The sequence below is a fragment of the Neoarius graeffei genome, chromosome 27, assembly GCF_027579695.1.
Source record: "Neoarius graeffei isolate fNeoGra1 chromosome 27, fNeoGra1.pri, whole genome shotgun sequence".
In the NCBI taxonomy this organism is placed as follows: Eukaryota; Metazoa; Chordata; class Actinopteri; order Siluriformes; family Ariidae; genus Neoarius; species Neoarius graeffei.
Window position 1 is genome coordinate 29,128,999 of NC_083595.1, and position 22,398 is coordinate 29,151,396.

Consider the following 22,398-nt stretch of genomic DNA (forward strand, 5'->3'; position numbering starts at 1 on the left):
GGAGGACCAAATTGCAACTCATTAGGTCAACTGGCAAGAGGTCATTAACATGACTGGCTATAAAAATAGCATCTTGGAGTGGCAGCGGCTCTCAGAAGTAAAGATGGGAAGAGGATCACCAATCCCCCTAATTCTGCGCCGACAAATAGTGGAGCAATATCAGAAAGGAGTTCGACAGTGTAAAATTGCAAAGAGTTTGAACATATCAATCATCTACAGTGCATAATATCGTCAAAAGATTCAGAGAATGTGGAAGAATCTCTGTGCGTAAGGGTCAAGGCCGGAAAACCATACTGGGTGCCCAAGATCTTTGGGCCCTTAGACGGCACTGCATCATATACAGGCATTCTTCTGTATTGGAAATCACAAAATGGGCTCAGGAACATTTCCAGAGAACATTATCTGTGAACACAATTCACCGTGCCATTTGCCGTTGCCAGCTAAAACTCTATAGCTCAAAGAAGAAGCCGTATCTAAACATGATCCAGAAGCGCAGACGTCTTCTCTGGGCCAAGGCTCATTTAAAATGGACTGTGGCAAACTGTTCTGTGGTCAGGCGAATCAAAATTTGAAGTTCTTTATGGAAATCAGGGACGCCGTGTCATTCGGACTAAAGAGGAGAAGGACGACCCAAGTTGTTATCAACGCTCAGTTCAGAAGCCTGCATCTCTGATGGTATGGGGTTGCATTAGTGCGTGTGGCATGGGCAGCTTACACATCTGGAAAGACACCATCAATGCTGAAAGGTATAGCCAGGTTCTAGAGCAACATATGCTCCCATCCAGACGACGTCTCTTTCAGGGAAGACCTTGCATTTTCCAACATGACAATGCCAAACCACATACTGCATCAATTACAGCATCATGGCTGCATAGAAGAAGGGTCCGGGTACTGAACTGGCCAGTCTGCAGTCCAGATCTTTCACCCATAGAAAACATTTGGCGCATCATAAAACAGAAGATATGACAAAAAAGACCTAAGACAGTTGAGCAAGTAGAATCCTACATTAGACAAGAATGGGTTAACATTCCTATCCCTAAACTTGAGCAACTTGTCTCCTCAGTCCCCAGACATTAAGACTGTTGTAAAGAGAAAAGGGGATGTCTCACAGTGGTAAACATGGCCTTGTCCCAACTTTTTTGAGATGTGTTGTTGTCATGAAATTTAAAATCACCTAATTTTTCTCTTTAAATGATACATTTTCTCACTTTAAACATTTGATATGTCATCTACGTTCTATTCTGAATAAAATATGGAATTTTGAAACTTCCACATCATTGCATTCCGTTTTTATTTACAATTTGTACTTTGTCCAAACTTTTTTGGAATCGGGGTTGTACAACGAGATTGGGTGGAATAACTGTTTTATTATATCCACATTCACTGGATTTTGAGACACAGAGCATTTTTAGTTTTAGCAAATTCGAGAAACAAAAACTTTATACAAAACATCTGACAAAATAATTCTGCTTAGAATGTAAACAAATCGGCAAAATGACAGTAGCAATTTGTGAAAAATGCTATAATAATAATTCTTGACTATAGGACTTTGAGCGGGTGGGTGAAGCACAGAAGTACGGCAGGCCAGAACTGAGTTTCAAAAAAACTCTTTATTTTCAGCTTTCTCAATCTCCCAGTCACACAGACACGCACACACACATCAATTATCTGGTTGGGGAGAGAGCTCCCTTCCTCTGCTCTCTCTCTCATTATATAGGGTGCGGTCACTGGGGAAGACACACAAACACAGGTTAACTCACATCAGGTGCAGTGATTCGGCCACTTACCTTCCCTGACTCCGCCCTCTGGTCACAGACCGATGCTTGACCATGCCCCTGCTACCACATACCCCCACCGCCCGGCCTGCAGCCGACTCCCCCCCCCTTGACGGGAGAGGAAGTCCGCCATGACCATCTGCCTGCGGATCACCTTGAAGTTAAAGGGCTGGAGTGCCAGATACCAACGGGTGATCCGCGCGTTGGCATCCTTCATGCGGTGGAGCCACTGGAGGGGCATGTGGTCCGAACAGAGGGTGAAAGGGCGTCCCAGCAGGTAGTAGCGGAGGGCGAGGACCGCCCACTCGATCGCCAGGCACTCTTTCATTATCGTGCTGTAGCGCCCCTCACGCACCGACAGCTTTCTGCTGATGTACAGCATGGGGCGATCCTCCACCTCCTGGGACAGAACAGCCCCCAGCCCTCTGTCCAACGCGTCCGTCGGCAACATAAAGAGGTGAGAAAAGTCAGGGGAGTGTAACAGTGGCCCCCTGCACAGTGCAGCCTTCACCTCAGAGAAAGCCCGCTGGCATTGCTCCGTCCACTGGACTGGATCTGGTGCCCCCTTTTTAGTGAGATCAGTCAGTGGGCTGTTGACGTCCGAATAATTAGGTATAAACCTACGATAGTAGCCAGCCAGCCCCAGGAACTGTCTCACCCCCTTTTTGGTCTTGGGCCTCGGGCAGGCTGCAATAGCTGCTGTCTTATTAATTTGGGGACGCACCTGCCCGTTGCCCAAGTGGAAGCCCAGATACCGTACTTCCACCCACCCAATCGCACACTTCTTCGGGTTGGCCGTGAGACCTGCTCACCTCAGCGACCTAAGGATGGCCCTCAGATGTTGCAGATGCCGTGGCCAGTCATTACTATAGAATATAATGTCGTCTAAGTATGAGGCCACATAGGTGGCGTGGGGGCAGAGGACCCTATCCATAAGCCGCTGGAACATAGCGGGTGCCCCAAACAGCCCAAAAGGAAGTGTGACAAATTGGTGTAAGCCAAACGGTGTGGAAAAGGTCGTTTTGTCTCGGGATAGTGGAGTCAAGGGAATCTGCCAATAACCCTTTGTCAAATCCAGTGTCGAATAAAAGCGAGCCGTGCTTAGTCGATCGAGCAACTCATCAATACGAGGCATTGGGTATGCATCGAATTTAGACACCACGTTGACTTTTCTATAGTTCACACAGAACCGGACCGACGCATCGGCCTTGGGAACCAAGACCACCGGATTGCTCCAGGCACTGTGGGACTCCTTGACGATGCCCATGTCGAGCATGGCCTCGAGTTCTTCCCGAACTACCTTTTTCTTGTGTTCGGGCAGTCTGTAAGGGCGGCTGTGCACTACCACCCCCGGGGACCTCAATGTGGTGTTCTATGAGGTGGGTGCAGCCGGGCAGGGGCGAGAACATGTCCGAAAATTCGGTCTGCAACTGGGCAACCTCCGTGAGTTGGGTCGGGGAGAGGTGGTCTCCACAGGGGACCGGAAAGGTAAGCGATGTCAATGTTCCCTTTTGAACCTCCGGCCCCAGCTCCGCCTTCTCTGGAACCAACGACACCAACTCCACGGGGACCTCCTCGTTACAGAGTTTGAGCAGATTGAGGTGGTAAATCTGTAGCACCCCACCCCTGTCTGTTTGCCTCACCTCATAGTCAACGTCCCCTACTCGCCGTGTGACCTCAAAGGGTCCTTGCCACTTGGCGATCAATTTGCAGCTCGACGTGGGCAACAGTACGAGTACTTTATCTCCTGGTGCGAACTCCCTAAGGTGCGTACCCCTGTTGTACAGGTAGATTTGCCATTCTTGGGCCTGCCGCAAATTCTCCTGGGTTAGGTGTGTGTATGGAGTTTTGCGCGCAGGTCGATAACGTATTGAATTTCATTTTTGCTCGGTGAAGGTCCCTCCTCCCAATTTTCCTGCAGTACCTCTAGGATGCCGCGTGGCTTACACCCATATAAAAATTCAAATGGGGAGGACCCCGTGGAGGCTTGTGGGACCTCTCGCACTGTGAATAACAGGGGTTTGAGCCATTTATCCCAATTGCGTGCGTCCTCGCATACAAACTTTTTAATTATATTCTTGAGGGTGCGATTGAACCATTCAACTTAACCGTCCGTTTGTGGGTGATAAACGCTGGTGCGGATCGGCTTAATTCCCAGTAACCCATACAGTTCGCGCGGTGTGCATGACATAAACGAAGTGCCTTGATCAGTCAGAATCTCTTTGGGGATTCCGACTCGGGAGATGACGTGGAAGAGTGCTTCTGCAATACTACGTGCTGAGATATTGTGAAGAGGCACTGCTTCCGGGTATCGCGTTGCATAGTCCACCAGAACTAAAATAAAGCTATACCCTTGTGTTGACCGATCTAATGGCCCAACGAGATCCATCCCAATTCTTTCAAACGGGGTCTCAATTAATGGTAAAGGGCACAAAGGCGCTTTTGGAATGGCCGCTGGATTTACTAACTGGCATTCGCGGCATGCCGTACACCACCTACGGACATCGCCGCGAATCCCTGGCCAATAGAATCGGGCCATTATTCGGGCTAGTGTCTTATCCTGCCCCAAGTGTCCAGCCATGGGATTAAAGTGAGCCGCCTGGAATATCAATTCCCGGTGGCTCTTTGGGATCAAATGTTGTGTGATTGGCTCCTTAGTCTGAGTGTCCTGCATCACTCAGTATAATCTATCCTTCATAATGGAGAAATAGGGGAAGGACGGGGTGGCGTTTGGCTGGAGCATTTGACCATCGATTACTCTCACTTGGTCAAACGCATGCCGCATAGTCTTGTCTCGCGACTGCTCTAACGGGAAATCCGCGAGGGATTGCCCGAGAGAGGGAGGAGGAGCCTGCTGCTCCTCACTCTGACACGGAGATGACGTAGACGGCTCTGTGACAGCTGCTCCCGCCAATGCGACACCGGGACTTCCCCCTGCTGAACTATGGCAGGACCCACTTTTCCCTAAATGAGTCAGTAACTCCCGAAATCCTGGCCAATCAGTCCCCAAAATTATCGAGTAGGTAAGGCGAGGATTAACTGCCGCCTTTACACTAAATTTTTACCCTCGAAATAGAATGTGGACCGACACTAAAGGGTAGTTGTGAACATCCCCGTGCACACACACAACACCTTCACCAATTGTGCTCCCCCGAATGCCTCGTCTTGCATTAGGCTTTGGTGGATTGAGGTCTGATTACAGCCAGAGTCCACCAAAGCCTGATACGTATCCCCTTGGACACTCACCGGTATGCAATACGCTCCGGCCCGATCGAGGGCAGTTCCTGGCGCGTCAGGGATCTGGACTACCGCGCCCACCTCCATTGCCGAGCACTGATGCTGGAGGTGCCCCGGCTCCCTGCAGCGCCAGCAAACTGGCTCAGGCTCTCTCTCTGCACCGGCACTCTGGGGCTCACTCACCTGAGGGGGGGAGAGAGAGACATGGAAGCGGGAAACGGGAGGGCAGCACGGGTGCGGCGGGCAGGCTGGGGTGGAGCTGGTCCCCGCCTCCGCGGTGGGGGAATGGGGCAAGGATGAGACACAGAAGGGGAGGGAGAGAGAGAGGAGAAGAGGAGATCTGCGATCCTGCCATTGGAACAGCCGCCAAATGATCCTCTGTCAACTCGATGGCCTGATCCAGCGATGCCGGGCGATGGCACTGGACCCAGTCCGCGGTCCCTTCGGGAAGCCGGGCGACGAACTGCTCCAGTACCACCAGATTGATGAATCCCTCGGTGTTGCGGTTGTCAGCCCTCAGCCACCGCCGGCAGGCATCCCGGAGTTGCTGGCCAAACTCGAACTGCTGGCCAACCTCCTCTAGGCGTAGAGCGCAGAAGCGCTGACATTGTTGTTCAGGGGTACGCCCCACACGCTGGAGGACAGCCCGGCCGGCTGTCGGCGGGGAGCTGTAGCATGGCCAGCTGCGCCTCGCCTGTTAGCAGGGGGAGGAGGCCCACCGCGCGCTGTTCCACCGGCCAGCCCCAGGCCTCTGCTGCTTGCTTGAAGAGTGCTAGGAAGGCCTCGGGGTCGTCGTGCGGACCCATCTTCGTTAGGGTGAGGTGGGGAGGGCCCGCGGCAGTGGAGGTGGTGGACCCCGCCAATGCGAGGAGGTGCCGGAACGCCTGATGATCTTCCTGTTGCGCCAGCACCAGGGCCTCGAACCTTTGCGCTTGCTCCTTTCGGAGGGCGACCAGCGCCTGGTGCTGGCTCTGTTGGGCCTTAGCGAGGGTGTGGATCAGGTCCGCGAAGGGGGAGGACTCCATGAGGCTGTTCTCCTCTGTGCTCCTTCCCAGGTTTCGGCACCACTGTAGGACTTTGAGCGGGTGGGTGGAGCACAGAAGTACGGCAGGGCAGAACTGAGTTTCAAAAAACCTCTTTATTTTCAGCTTTTTCAATCTCCCAGTCACACAGACACGCACACACACATCAGTCATCTGGTTGGGGAGAGAGCTCCTCCTCTGCTCTCTCTCGTTATATAGGGTGGTCACTGGGGAAGACACACAAACACAGGTTAATTCACATCAGGTGCAGTGATTCTGCCACTTACCTTCCCTGACTCCGCCCTCCGGTCACAGACCGACGCTTGACCACGCCCCCGCTGCCACATTGACAAATAAAAAACATACGTTCTTACCATCAAATACTTTCATTTTATATATTTGTATTTTTTGGGGTTTTATTTTCGAGTAGAGTTTTTATTTTGTCCTCGCTTAGTTCAGTAACATGTTCTGCCATTTTCTTTTCTTCTTTTTTTGGCAGTTGGCAAACCAACTTAAAAGGTGCATTACCACCACCGACTGGGCTGGAGTGTAGAACAGGAGATATTTGGGCGGGGGGGGGGGACACAAAAACTATATTCTTTTAGCTATTTCTATTTCTTATAAATTTTAAATAAAATTTCTATTTCTTTTAAATAACAAAGCTGCCATTTTGTTTTTCTCTACTCATGGTATATGAACTGATATCCTAGTAGTAGAGTAACCAATCAGAAGACACGATTGCTCATATCGAGTGAATGTGGATAGAGTAAAAACAGTTACCTTCTATATTTAACATTTATATTATTATTTACATTTGACATTTAGTTTTAGATGTAAAATTCATATTTAATATTTACACTGAAACTTAAAACTGTTATTTTACATGAACCACTATCTAAATGTATCAGAATGGCCTCAAAACAGTCAGACAGAAAAGGGTAAAGTAGAAAACTTTTTATATTTAGCACCTCATATCCTTGCTCAGTATCACTAGTCATCTACTTAGCACTCACAACTAACCTAATAAGCTTCATATGAGATTTAAAAGTCTTCATTTTTGTGCCTAAAACCAGTATAAATATAATGCAATGCTGTAATGTTTCCATAAAGGCAAACTCTGCTGATTTTCCTGCTACTTGGAGATGTACCATCACAAGCTTACCAGTGTGACTCTCTGTTAATGTGTGTATTTTTTTCCAACAATGAATTGATGACCATGATTTGGTGATTCAGTAAAAACGCTGTGCCAAGATTGACTATCCAATCAACAAATGATGTAAGATCCACTTCTTCACTATGCCTTTTGTTTCTACTACCTGTTTATTAACATCTATACAAGGTTTGCACAGGCCTTGCTCATCTAGTTTTGTTCAGAACAGAAGTAAAAAGACGACAACATCTCATCTCATTATCTCTAGCCGCTTTATCCTTCTACAGGGTCGCAGGCAAGCTGGAGCCTATCCCAGCTGACTATGGGCGAAAGGCGGGGTACACCCTGGACAAGTCGCCAGGTCATCACAGGGCTGACACATAGACACAGACAACCATTCACACTCACATTCATACCTACGGTCAATTTAGAGTCACCAGTTAACCTAACCTGCATGTCTTTGGACTGTGGGGGAAACCCACGCAGACACGGGGAGAACATGCAAACTCCACACAGAAAGGCCCTCGCCAGCCCCGGGGCTCAAACCCAGGACCTTCTTGCTGTGAGGCGACAGCGCTAACCACTACACCACCGTGCCGCCCACGACAACATTGGATATTCAGAATCACTCTGACCGGACAGTCAATTTAGGCACGACACTCTAACTTGTCAATGTAAACAGTCATAAATAGCAGTCAGATGGGATGTGTATATGAAGTACTCTGGTCAATTTTTAATCTGTGCACTAATAGTTAGCCATTGATCACATCTACCACATATCTACCACATATCATATGAGAACACATTTTCCACACATTTAAAAATGCACACAGCTGCATGTTTTATTATTTTTTAAGTGTAAAATCTGTTAACGAGCTCAACATGCTCAATATTGTTATTTGCATTAGTCCTTTTGATAGATTGACTACATTTGAGGTAAAAGGGAAAACTGTATTTTAAGTCAGGCTTTTCTTTAAATCTCACCCTGTGTGTCATCCACGTGAGGACCAGAGAAGATTTTCTGACAATGTGTTTAGCCTCTGGTAGCTAAAGTAATTAACATGTTATTAACCTTGCTGAGTATCTAGGTGCTGATGCAACAAGGTTTTATCGAAGTATATTTTAAGATGGCCACAATTTTCCTGACTTATCTCTTTTGTTCACCTTCACATTTCCTTCAACACTTCCTCCAGCGCGTTTATCTACGGAGCTTCATACTGAACTCCATTCCTCATGCTCCTTTCTCCTCTATTTTATTATTATACAGCTCACGCCGCATTTCTCTCTCTAATATTAGTCTTACCCCACTGTAATCTTCCTTGGCCTTGTCTCAGTCTCACTATTTCCCCTTTTTTATCTTTCTGTATTTTTCTCTCTCTGTATGTATTGCAAACCTTTCACTGCTGTGTTGTTCGTATCTGATTTTGTGTATGCTCATTTTTTCTCTCCCTGTCTGTCTTTCTCAGTATGGCCCGTTTCACTTGGCGGAGGATACCCCAGTGGGTGCCACCGTGACGTCAGTGACCGCGTGGGATGCTGATGAATGGGGTGGAGACAGCTGGCTGGTCGACTATCGACTAGAGTCAGGGAACGAGGATGAGGTCTTCACTTTGGTGACAGATAAGCAGACTAACGAGGTCTCTCTTGTCCTTGCTAAGGTACTCCCTCATGTTTCCTCATTCACTGGAGTGATTTTAAGATAAGACCCATACATGAGGCTTAAAAATAATGAAATGGAATGTTTCAACATTAAAAAAAATTCTATAAACAGCAGTAAGCTATAATAAATGAAAAAAAAATCAATATTTGGTGTGAGACAACCCTTTGCTTTAAAAAAAAATGAAAAAAAACAAAACAAAAAACAAGAGCCATCAGGAGATGATGTATCCCCCCGGCCCCCACATGAAACCCCACTCCAGATTTTCCTAAGTTGAGTTGGTTGCCATGGAAATACGGAAAAAATTAAAATCACAGAAATCCCAAAATGTCAAAAGGTACAACTCCTCTAGTCACTTAACATAACTGTCAGGTTTCATGAAAAAATTTCTAATAGTTTTTGAGTTATGCTCCAGAAGCTAAAATGTTTACAGACAGACAGACGGACAGAGTGATAGCTATATCCCTCTGGCATTGTAACCTCCTGAGAACTAACCCATAGACTTGTGTCCTCTGTAGTTGACATTTGTTTTACGTGCACACCCTCTTACTCTTTCAAGCTATTCACTTGAATCCTGGTGTCTTGTAAAGAGTACATCCTGGGCTTTCCAGTGATATATCATGTGACTAGGAGGGTTGCTGGGAAATTCCTAGTAAGGAAATCACAACAAAAGAGAAATTGAGAGGCACATTTTTTTCTTGGTTTCCAGAAGGATATGCCAGGGGGATAAAAAGTAGTCTCAGGAACAATGAATGGAGTTTTATAAGGAAATGAGCTGTAGGTTTTACTGAGCATCTTGCAGAACGAGCCACAGTTCTTCTAGACACTTTGACTGCCACACTTGCTTCTTAATTTTGCAGCAAAACCCAGTATCCTTCATTATATTTTCTTTTTTTAATCTGAAAAGTGCTCTCTTGTGTAACATGCTGCTCAGATACAAACTTTTTTTTTTCTGTAACATTTAATTTTGTGCTGGAAAATGAACATTTGGAACTCTAAACTGTTTTTGTGTGCCTAAGATTTTGGACAGTATTATATTAGTTTTATAGAGAGAGAGTTTGATATTTAAAGAGATTATGCTCTGACTATAAACTCCCTCTGCCCAAGTAATCTGGCCTTGTATTCAACCCTTACCACATGTCGCACCCACTACAAAATATCTTTAATCCCCTCTAAATTCATCTCTTTATCTGGCTGCACACCAGTGTAAAAGTCACATGACTTCCTGTCTGAAAAGTGCACCTTTTTAATATGGGTCATCCACACTATGTCCTCTATATAAAGCACTGGTGAAAGATGATGAACCATCAAGCATTAAAATTTTCTGTATTAATGTATCATTAGCTGACGCTCATTTTGACTGAAAGTTGTTCTGTTCTTATCACGGATAGTGTCATGCATAAATGTGTACACTTGGGGTTTGATGATATGCTAGAATTAAGGCGTCCTGTGAAAAGGTAATGAAATCCATTATATTTATAGCCCTTGATAGCAAATGAGTAACGGCTCCATGATGGCCCACATTTTCCACTTCATCAGGCCCACATCTCACCAATGACACTGATGAACTCATCCAAATCTGAATAGTAAACTCCACTTTGATAAGGCAGTAATTTAACAACATTAAAATGCCACACAATCATTGCATTTGAGTCAACAGTCCAGATTTCAAATTCTGCTAAAACTCTTAAACTCCTAGTATCCTTAGCAACCCTTATATCCTAGTAGCTCACATTGCACCAGCTTTTGCCATATAACTAGCTGTTGTGTGCTGAAGCTCAACTGGAATCCTTGGCCGTTAATGACATCAAGGACTTTGTAGAGGTGCACTTGTCTAAGGTTTCCTCCTATTGCTGGGAGATTGTAAGTTTGAATCCTAACACAGTTCATGGCCAAGAGTTCAAGAGAGCATAATTGGCCATGCTCCCTTGTTGTTTATAGCCTACCTCTCTTCAGTATTGATTAGACCAATGTTAGGCAATTGCTCATGCATACAGTAACTTCACATTTGTAGGAGGAGACATGTGTTAGCCTTCATTTTCCCAGTGGCTGTAGCTTTCATTGTAACAGGCAAGCTTTAATGATTGTGTATGATTTACAACCCCAATTCCAGAAAAGTTGGGACAAAGTACAAATTGCAAATAAAAATGGAATGCAATAATTTACAAATCTCAAAAACTGATATTGTATTCACAATAGAACATAGACAACATATCAAATGTCGAAAGTGAGACATTTTGAAATTTCATGCCAAATTGGCTCATTTGAAATTTCATGACAGCAACACATCTAAAAAAAGTTGGGACAGGGACAATAAGAGGCTGGAAAAGTTAAAGGTACAAAAAAGGAACAGCTGGAGGACCAAATTGCAACTCATTAGGTCAATTGGCAATAGGTCATTAACATGACTGGGTATAAAAAAAAGCATCTTGGAGTGGCAGTGGCTCTCAGAAGTAAAGATGGGAAGAGGATCACCAATCCCCCTAATTCTGTGCCGACAAATAGTGGAGCAATATCAGAAAGGAGTTCAACAGTGTAAAATTGCAAAGAGTTTGAACATATCATCATCTACAATGCATATCATCATCAAAAGATTCAGAGAATCTGGAAGAATCTCTGTGCGTAAGGGTCAAGGCCGGAAAACCATACTGGGTGCCCGTGATCTTTGGGCCCTTAGATGGCACTGCATCACATACAGGCATGCTTCTGTATTAGAAATCACAAAATGGGCTCAGGAATATTTCCAGAGAACATTATCTGTGAACACAATTCACCGTGCCACCCGCCGTTGCCAGCTAAAACTCTATAGTTCAAAGAAGAAGCCGTATCTAAACATGATCCAGAAGCGCAGATGTCTTCTCTGGGCCAAGGCTCATTTAAAATGGACTGTGGCAAAGTGGAAAACTGTTCTGTGGTCAAACGAATCAAAATTTGAAGTTCTTTATGGAAATCAGGGACGCCGTGTCATTCGGACTAAAGAGGAGAAGGACGACCCGTTGTTATCAGCGCTCAGTTCAGAAGCCTGCATCTCTGATGGTATGGGGCTGCATTAGTGCATGTGGCATGGGCAGCTTACACATCTGGAAAGACACCATCAATGCTGAAAGGTATATCCAGGTTCTAGAGCAATATATGCTCCCATCCAGACGACGTCTCTTTCAGGGAAGACCTTGCATTTTCCAACATGACAATGCCAAACCACATACTGCATCAATTACAGCATCATGGCTGCGTAGAAGAAGGGTCCGGGTACTGAACTGGCCAGCCTGCAGTCCAGATCTTTCACCCATAGAAAACATTTGGCGCATCATAAAACAGAAGATACGACAAAAAAAGACCTAAGACAGTTGAGCAAGTAGAATCCTACATTAGACAAGAATGGGTTAACATTCCTATCCCTAAACTTGAGCAACTTGTCTCCTCAGTCCCCAGACATTTACAGACTGTTGTAAAGAGAAAAGGGGATGTCTCACAGTGGTAAACATGGCCTTGTCCCAACTTTTTTGAGATGTGTTGTTGTCACGAAATTTAAAATCACCTAATTTTTCTCTTTAAATGATACATTTTCTCAGTTTAAACATCTGATGTATCATCTATGTTCTATTCTGAATAAAATATGGAATTTTGAATCTTCCACATCATTGCATTCCGTTTTTATTTACAATTTGTACTTTGTCCCAACTTTTTTGGAATCGGGGTTGTAATTAGAAGATCGTCATCATCATCACTGCTGAACCCGATCCGGGCTTGAGGCAAACCATATTTGGTTGACATGGCCAGAATTGCAGCAGTAGGGTGGCCAGTTCCTTTCTGCACACTCACACACATTCACACCTATGGGCAATTTAGAGTAGCCAGTTATCCTACCTGCATGTCCTTGGACTGTGGAGGAAACCGGGGCACCTGGAGGAAACCCACACAAACACAAGGAGAACATACAAACTCCATACATAAAGGCCCTCACCGGCCACTGGGCTTAAACACAGAACCTCATTAGACGATAAATATCTGCAAAGTTGCCAAACAAAACAACAACAACAACAAACCTCACAAAAAACCCCACAACTTTTTAGAAATATTTTTAATAGTATTGGAAAGTAAATGATAGAAATTATATTATTGGGCTCTGCTAATTTTTCATACTGCATACTATTAATTATTGATTGCCTTTTATATTCAGCATTAATGAAAATATCGATGGGATGTGAGATGATAATGAATTGCCGTGAAAATGAACAAACACTTGCTAATGCACTCCAAATAAAACAGAAGTTGCATGTACTGAGCTGTTTCTTTTGCTTCGTGATTAGTGCTCCTGTACCACAGGCAACCCTCTCTGTTACTGCTGCAGTGTGAATGAGCCAAACTGAATAATTACACTGTGGTCTAATTTAAAAATAACTAATTGCAGTGCTTCAAGTTCTCACTGTGTGTACTGTTTCACAGCTTTCTGATAAAACTGTTTACTCTGTAAGAACAGAGCTGTGACTGAGATAAAGTTGTCAAGAGAAAGAGAGAAATGACTAGTTTTTGTTATATTGAATCTTATAAGAGCAGGCCATACACTGTATAGGTGTGTAGGGTGGCGCACACACACAAATCTAGTGACGAAGCTGCAAATTCAATTCACTGACTGTCAGTTATTCATCAATTATCAATGCGTTTATTTATTCCTTTTAGCAGTAAAGACTGAGTTACAAGGAATGTCAGCAAGACACAACACTACATACAAAAATATGACTCAATAATGAATAAACACATATTCAAGTACCTGGGGTCAACTGTGCAGGAAAATGGGGGCTGCACAGAGATCTTGCAGTCACGTGACCGGAAAGTACACAACCCCCATCTTGTCGGTCAAAAACACCGCTGAATACTGCTGCACTCGTGTACAGAATGGATCAATTTCAACCGACGGACTACACGGCTCACTTTTCTAATGAACAGATAACTAGATATATGTCTAAAATAAACGATCTACAGATTTGTGACCCTTATGGCTTTCCGGACGGAGTTTTCACGACTGGATTTTGAACTGCCAGCGGAATACCCCTGTATGATTACCTCATCAACTTTCCCTCGCTGTTCAGTGGTGAAGCACTGTGTGCTTATAAATCTCTGGACAGTTTTCTTTACAGATATTCAGGATTTGTCAGCGACTCAGATGTGGCATCTTGTAAGCAATAAAATAATCCTCATTGGATGGGTAAGTCACTTAAGTATTGAGTATAGCACTGACCAGCCAATTATAGAATAGAATAAGGTAATTCCAAATCGTCCGTCTTGTTTACATGGATCTGGCGTTGGAGAGGTAGAGGCTTGGCAGTGGAGGTTTGAGTAGCTGTTTTCTGAGCTTAGTCAACAGGCCGGCTCTGCCTGCAGCCTCGCTTTTGCTTCTGCTCCCAGCGCCGCCTCCTTCGCTTTGCTTCCAATAACAATCCACGGAGACCTCGCTGTCTCGTCTGGAATGTTTTTTTTTTTTCGTCTCGTCCAGAATGTTGTGCATGCGATGGAAATCGCTACAAACCGTCATTTTCTGCTGGAAACCAATGTCCAGTAAGTCCATACGGTTGTAGTGGATATTGAAGTCCGGTGCAGACGAACAACACGCAAAAATACACACAAAAAACATAAAAAACGTGCACAGGTAGGGAGAGCTTGTAGCCACAGCCGTTGCAGTAGAATTGTATATAGTAGGGTTTTCCAGAAGAAAAGGTAGAAGTAAAAGCAGAAGTAGAAGTAGAAGGCGGAATATGGCGTTTGACCGACACGATGGCGTCTGTCACAATCTGGATCGGCTGTGACGTCACATGGTGAGAAAGAGAGTGCAGGCAGGGTGGAGCAGTTGGAGAAGGATTTCGGGAGTCATTTGTGATAAGAAAGTCCCAGCAAAAGTGAAAGGTAAGCTGTATAAGACAGTAGTGAGACCAGCAGTGATGTACGGATTGGAGACCGTACCCTTAACAAAGAGACAGGAGACAGAGTTGGAGGTGGTGGAGTTGAGGATGTTAAGGTTTGCAATGGGAGTGATGAGGTTGGACAGGATAGGGACCGAGCACATCAGAGGGACAGCACATTTTTAATTTATTTATTTATTTATTTATTTATTTATTTATTTTGAGGATAACCCCTTGAGATGTGGCATCTCATTTTCAAGGGGGTCCTAATGACAATACCAAAAAAGAAAAACAGGACTTGAATACACACACTAAACATATACACAATAGACATATACACATAAACACACACACACACACACACACACACACACACACACACACACACACACACACACACTTACCAAGGTTGCTCTCCAAACTACCCCACTACCCCCACCCAGCATACTGCAATAATGTCATTTATATACGGTATCATACAGTGTCAGCACAACTAATCCAAGAAAGAGAGAAAAAACAAAAACAAACAAACAAAAAACATTCAGAAACAGGAGCAGGATGTTTGAAAATGAGTGATTAGAGATGATCTGAAAATATGAAAGGAAGAAATGGACCTGAGTGTTGAAGGAAGACTGTTCCAGTCTGATGGTGCTTTAAACTTAGGCCCTGTCCACACGGCAACGGATTCAGGTGACTCCGATACAATTGCTTATCGTTTAGGCCTGGCGTCCACACGGCACCGGCGTTTTGGGTGCCCAAAACACAATCTTTTTGAGAACGGGTTCCAGAGTGGAAAGATCTGGCAACGTTGCCGTTGTGAAGTCGTCTGGATGAGTAGAACGGATTTGTTTACGATGACGTCACAACCACATGACTGTGAGTGCTTCACGCCGGGTAGAAGTGTAACGAATATCACCAGGAAAAAGCCTTACAGAGCACTAGTGAGAGTGAAACACGAGCTTGGATATTATTATTATTATTATTATTATGTTCAGTGTTAGTTCACAGTAGTAATGCAAGAAGCAGAATAGTGACAGTAATAGTGAAGCAAAAACATGCAATTGTACAAACACTGCAGCTCTACAGCAAACTATTCATTTATGAAATGGTCTGATTCTTAACACCAGTAGTACCAATGATCTTCTCATTGCGATGCGAGTTGTCAACAAATCCTATAACTTGGTTCATAAACGCGCTTACAAAATATTTTCACTGTGAATATTTATTGTGTAATGGTGCAATCCCGCCAGCAAAAATAGGGGGAAAAAAGAGCGATCTCACCTCTTCAGATGTTGATTTAAGTCCGACAATACATTCCTTAAAAAGGGCGTAAAAGAGCAAATTAATCCAATTTATTCCGGACCATTAAAGACGCCGCCTTCCGCGTAGAATCATACGTCATCCTCGCCGCCATATTGGAGAGGTCAAAGCGGAGAATAAAGATTAGCTGCGTTTAACTGTACCAACAGGTTTACCGTCCAAACGAGATCATATGGGATTACCTTTCACAGGTGAGAAACAACAAATTAATTCCATCAACGTGTATCATTCACTTTATTCCGGACCATTGAAGACGTCGCCTTCCGCGTAGAATCATACGTCATCCTCGCCGCCATTTTGGATAGGTCAAAGCGGAGAATAAAGATTAGCTGCGTTTAACTGTACCAACAGGTTTTCTGTCCAAACGAGATCACATGGGATTACCTTTCACAGGTGAGACTGGAAAAATACTTTTCATTGTATTTGGTCATTATAATGTAATTTTACAAACAGATTTTCCTGACTTTGTGGCTAATATGAAGTCTCGTGCATAATAGTTTATGCGCATGCGTCCTTACTTCTTCTATTGTTCTGGTGTCTCCGAAGGGACTGTCTTACAGCGCCCCTAGAGGTGTGGCATGTGTATTGCATCGTTTTCAGCAAGCGTTGCGTTGCCATATGGACCTGATATTTTACTGATTGTTGCCCATTTGGACGCGATATATTTTTAAATAACATCTCGTTGCCGTTGTCGTGTGGATGTAGCCTTAAATGCACGACGACCAATTTCTTTGCGAATTCTAGGTGTAACTAAAAACAAATGGTCAATGTGCCGTAAACTGTAATGAGAGCTTAGAGGAGTTAATAACTGTTTCAAGTAAGGAGGAGCCTTTAAGTGAATACATTTAAAAATTAGGGTTGACCAATGGAGCTGCCTTCTGGTCTTGGGAGCTGGCCAGTCCAAAGTTTCATACATCACACAATGATGTGTCCTATACGGACATCTAAGTACAAATCTACAAAGACTGTTATATAGTACATTGAGAGGGCGAAGATGTGTTTCAAAGGTGTTGCCATAGACAACATCCGCATAATCAAATATTGGAAGAATTAATTGGGTTACAATTCTTTTCCGGACTTCTTGTGAAAAGCAGTCTACTGAACGATAAAGAAATTTTAAACAACCGGTTATTTTTTTGGAGATTGCATTAATATGGGGTTTGAAGGATAGCTGAGAGTCAAGCCAGACACCTAAGTATTTAAACTCCTCCACTCTTTCAAGTAATGTTCCATCAAGAAGAGTGATTGACCAATTAGTCAATGACAGAGAGCCAAGTCGAGTACAAAAAAGTATGATTTTTCCTTATTCAGGAGAAGCTTATTTGAAAGAAACCACTGTTGCACTTTGTTGAAGTCTGATTGGAGAGAATTCTGAATTTGAGAAATACTGGCACCGGAAGAGTACAATACAGTGTCATCGGCATATAAATGAATTTGACTATCTGAGCATATTTGAGGCAGATCATTAATAAAAATTGAAAACAAAAGCGGGCCCAACGATGAACCTTGAGGAACATCTTTGTCAATTAATTTAAATTTGGATTCACTACCCTGAAAGGAAACACACTGAGTTCTATTATGAAAAAATGAATTAAAAAATAATAAAGACTTGTTGGAGAGGCCAATGGCATATAACTTATCTAATAAAAGGTAATGGTCAACCATGTCAAACGCCTTAGAAAGGTCAATAAATATGGCCCCAGTAGTCATGTTGCTGTCTGCCGCTGACATTATATCATTAGATAATTTTAGGAGAGCAGTGGTGGTTGAGTAGCCAGGTCGGAAGCCTGATTGATGTTGCGATAGTATGTTGTGGTCTGTGAGATATGTGGATAGCTGATTGAATATTAGCTTTTCAAATATTTTTGATATACTATTAATTATTGAAATTGGTCTGTAATTATTCATGTCAGAAGTGGTGCCGCCCTTATGAAGAGGGATTACTCTAATGCTTTTCCATGAGGAAGGTATTTCACATGTTATTAAGGATAAATTAAACAAATCAGCTAAAGGGAATGACAAAACATGAGAGGCCATTTTAAAGAACCTTATATCCAGGCCATCTGGGCCAGCACTACATCCAGATCTTAAGCTATCAATGACCCGCTGGACGTCAATTGGAGATATAGAATTAAAGCAGAAGGAACTGCTACCCCTACCTTGTGTCAGGGTTGACACACAATTGGGGTTAACCGACATAGAGCGGCCTATTGTAGCAAAGTGATGACTGAATGCCTCAGCAATTAATAAAGGTTCACTTACCGTTTGGTTATTTAAGCTAATATGAGTTGTGGAGGTTTTTGAGGATTTGTTTGTAAGATTATTAATTTTTTTCCAGAATTTCTTGGGGTTTTTAAAGTCAGTTGCTAGACTATCTTTAAAATAACTTGCCTTAGCATTTCTTGTGTTAGTTTTGCATCTATTCCTTAGCTCCTTGTAGATGTTCCAGTCTGCAACATCTTTGGTTTTACGAAAATTTTCCCAGGCCTTGTCTCTTTGTTTAAGTAAGTTGATAAGTTCTCCTTTAATCCAGGGTAGATTATGACCTCTGACCTTCTTTAAGATCAATGGTGCATGTTTGTTAATTACCTGCAAAAACTCAGAGTAAAAAAAGTGCCAGGCTTCTTCAACAGTTGGAATTAGTTGAAATCTTCCCCAATTCACATTTAAGATGTCTTGAATGAAGTGTTCAGAGTTAATTTTGTTAATATGCCTAACTTTAATTAGCTTAGGAGGCTGATGGACCATTTTAATTTTCCAAACGCAGAATACCATTGAATGGTTGCTAAAATAGTCAGGTAGCACACCTGATTGAATTATTCTGCCTGGGTGGGAGACTAGTATCCAATCCAGCAGAGATAAAGAGCTGGGACCAACTCGAGTGGGTTCAGAAATTGTGTTAAATTTATACTATTATAAAGGGTGCGATCCTTTTGTGAAGAACGGTCCAACCAGTTAGAATTGAAATCACCAAGTATAATTTTTTCAGTAGAACAATTTAGGGAATTAATAGTAGACAAAATACAATCAGTGGTTTCTGCCAGAGCAGACGGTGGTTTATAAATGTTTCCAATATTCAGATGTTTGTTTTCATGAAAAGTAATGTTAATAAAAAGTCCTTCAAAATGCTGGGGGCTCTCGCCAGGAAGAGCGAGTTCAGCAGTCAAATTTGATGTGACATATATTAATAGTCCCCCACCTCTAGATCCTCTGTCTTTCCTAAATGAGACATAGTTATCAAGTTTAATTTCCTCGTCAGAAATACTGCTGTTTAACCATGTTTCGGACAATGTAATCACATGAGGTTTATTGTAAGTAAGCCAGATTCGCAATAAGTCAATTTTAGGCATCAAGCTCCTAATGTTTAAATGGACAACAAGTAGTCCTTTAGCAAAATTCATTAATCCTTAATACTTATAAATAAGATTAAGATATAACAAGGGTGATGAAACACATCATACATCATGAATGAGTAACAAACAAGGTCAGTAGACCTAGATGAGGGAGGCAAGTAGAGAGCAATAGACACTAACACTAACACATTCACACCCACAAAGACACAAGACAAAAACACACATAAGGCACTAAAAAATTGCATACCGCACTTTCGAGTAGTGAGGAGAAAAAGAGAAAGAAAAAGAGAGTGAGAGAGGGAGAGAGCAAAAACAAAACAGATTGCAACTCAGTCTACATGGCCCCGCAAAATGTGAGGAATACCACAAATAATGAAATATAGAGCTAGTGGCAGACATGCAATAGTTAACTAATAATAGCGCATTTCAGGCTGCATAAACTTAAATCATTTCCACGTCGCGTGGAGCAGCTGTCATTGTCCAACAGAAAAAGTGAAAACAGATAGTCCAACAATTCACTAAGCGGCGGAGTTGCACTTTGGGTAATAAATCGCCCAGGGGGAAATGTTCATGAGGATAGCTACAGACAAAAAAAAAAAGAAGACCAGGAACTGCGAACCGTGCGCTGGCCTCGGCACTACAGGACAGTGATAGCCATCAGTCTGTTATTTCAGAGTCAATAGTGGAATCTAGTGCACGGTAGAATTTCTCAGCATCATCAGGTGTATAAAAAAAAAAAAAAAAGGGTCTTACCGGAGGCGGCACGGTGGTGTAGTGGTTAGCGCTGTCGCCTCACAGCAAGAAGGTCCTGGGTTCGAGCCCTGGGGCCGGCGAGGGCCTTTCTGTGTGGAGTTTGCATGTTCTCCCCGTGTCCGCGTGGGTTTCCTCCGGGTGCTCCGGTTTCCCCCACAGTCCAAAGACATGCAGGTTAGGTTAACTGGTGACTCTAAATTGAGTGTAGGTGTGAATGTGAGTGTGAATGGTTGTCTGTGTCTATGTGTCAGCCCTGTGATGACCTGGCGACTTGTCCAGGGTGTACCTTTCACCCGTAGTCAGCTGGGATAGGCTCCAGCTTGCCTGCGACCCTGTAGAAGGATAAAGCGGCTAGAGATAATGAGATGAGATGAGATGGGTCTTACCGGCGTGAGTAACTCTTAGACCATAATCAATGTCCCGTTCACGGAGCTTTTTCTTCACTTGATCAAATTCTCTGCGCCTCTTGACGACCTCAGCAGAGAAGTCAGGATAAATGTGGACTTGAACTTCTTTTTCTGTTAAGGAGCCATCTCGATTCGTAGCCATAACTTTGAAGAGAAGAGGACCTTTGTTATCCCTGGCTAGTTTCGATATCTTCGACTTATCTTGGAGGTTCTGAAACTTTACCAGGATCGGCCTGGAACCCTTGTATGTGGCTTTGTTGTTGTTATCCACATTACCGACACGGTGGCAGATTTCGATCACAGACAGACCAAGAAAGTTTTCTTCTCCGAGGAGCTGTGGAATCAGGTGACGCATGAAACCATGGATATTGTTCCCTTCGGCCCTCTCAGGAATACCGATGAAACGCAGATTGGAACGTCGGCTTCGATTCTCGGCATCTTCAGTCCATTTTTTAAGGTGCGTATTTTCTTTTTCCAGCACATTTATGCGTTTGAGCAGCTCCATTATGTTGTCTTCATTTGCGCTGACTCTTTGCTGTACCTCAGTGATTTGCTCACCAAGCATATGGAGGGAATCATTTATCTTCGTCAGACTAGATCCAAGCATATCCATTTTCGAGTCAATGTACGAAAACATTTCGCGCTTCGTTTGCTGCATCAAGTCGACGATACTTTGTAGCGTAATTGGCTTACTCATTGTGAGGCCACCAGCGTCCAACTCACAGAGAAAAATGAGGTCAAGACAAGAGTCTTTGGATTTGGTTCTTGAGGCTGCTAGTTTTATCACTTGATGGACCACCGTCAATTCATAAGCACCAAGAGATGTATAAGTTCAAGATGTAAAGCATCACATGTTTAGTAGACAAAGATATTGAGCCAATTGACTAGAGCTACAAAACACACTCACTCCTCGGCGGCCATCTTGGAAAAAGCACATGTGCATCTTGGACAGCACATGTGGAAAGCTTGGGAATTAAGCTAAGAGAGATGAGGCTGAGATGGTATGGGCACATCCTGAGAAGAGATGCAGAGCATGTTGGAAGGAGAATGTTGAGGATGGAGCTGTCAGGCAAACGAAAACGAGGAAGGCTAAAGAGGAGATACATGGATGTGGTGAGAGAGGACATGAAAGTGGCAGGTGTGGTAGAGAAGGATGCGGAAGACAGGGAGCAATGGAGACGAAAGATCCACTGTGGCAACCCCTAATCGGGAGCAGCCAAAAGAAGAAGAAGAATGAATAAACACATATTATAAATACTATAAATGGGGAAATTCAAGTCAGGTGATATTAATCTACATTATATCTTAGTATCAACTTATGATCTATCCAGTACGCACTTTTGGTGGTAGATGGTAATGAAATCATTAAAGCGCTTGGTTCTAGCCACCATTTCAACTACCTTAAAGTGCTCTGACCTAAGATTATAAGGTTGATGGAATTCAGGAGGGGAAATAAGGCGCTTTATGAGATGGACCCCACTGTACTTCTTCATAAACATCACACGTAATTCCTCACGTCAATCACTGAGAGTAGATAATTTAGAGAAATGTAAGGCTTCTTTATAGCTTGAACCTGAGTAAATAATATACAGTTAGATCCATATATATTTGGACACTGACACAATTTTTTTCTTTACCTGTTTACTGAAACATATTCAAGTTATAGTTATATAATGGACATGGACATAAAGTCCAGACTTTCAGCTTTCATTTGAGGGTATCCACATTAAAATTGGATGAAGGGTTTAGGAGTTTCAGCTCCTTAACCTGTGCCACCCCGTTTTTAAAGGGACCAAAAGTAATTGGACAATTGACTCAAAGGCTATT

The 22,398-nt window shown here is 43.5% G+C and overlaps 1 protein-coding gene across 1 annotated transcript in view; it reads left to right on the forward strand.

Moving 5' to 3' along the window:
* The window catches only part of cdh16 (cadherin 16, KSP-cadherin), a 157,577-nt gene that overhangs the window by 76,596 nt on the left and 58,583 nt on the right, over positions 1–22,398 (forward strand). The window contains exon 11 of the mRNA XM_060911626.1: positions 8,651–8,842. Coding sequence (XP_060767609.1) covers positions 8,651–8,842 — 192 coding nt within the window. The remainder of the gene's footprint in view (positions 1–8,650; positions 8,843–22,398) is intronic.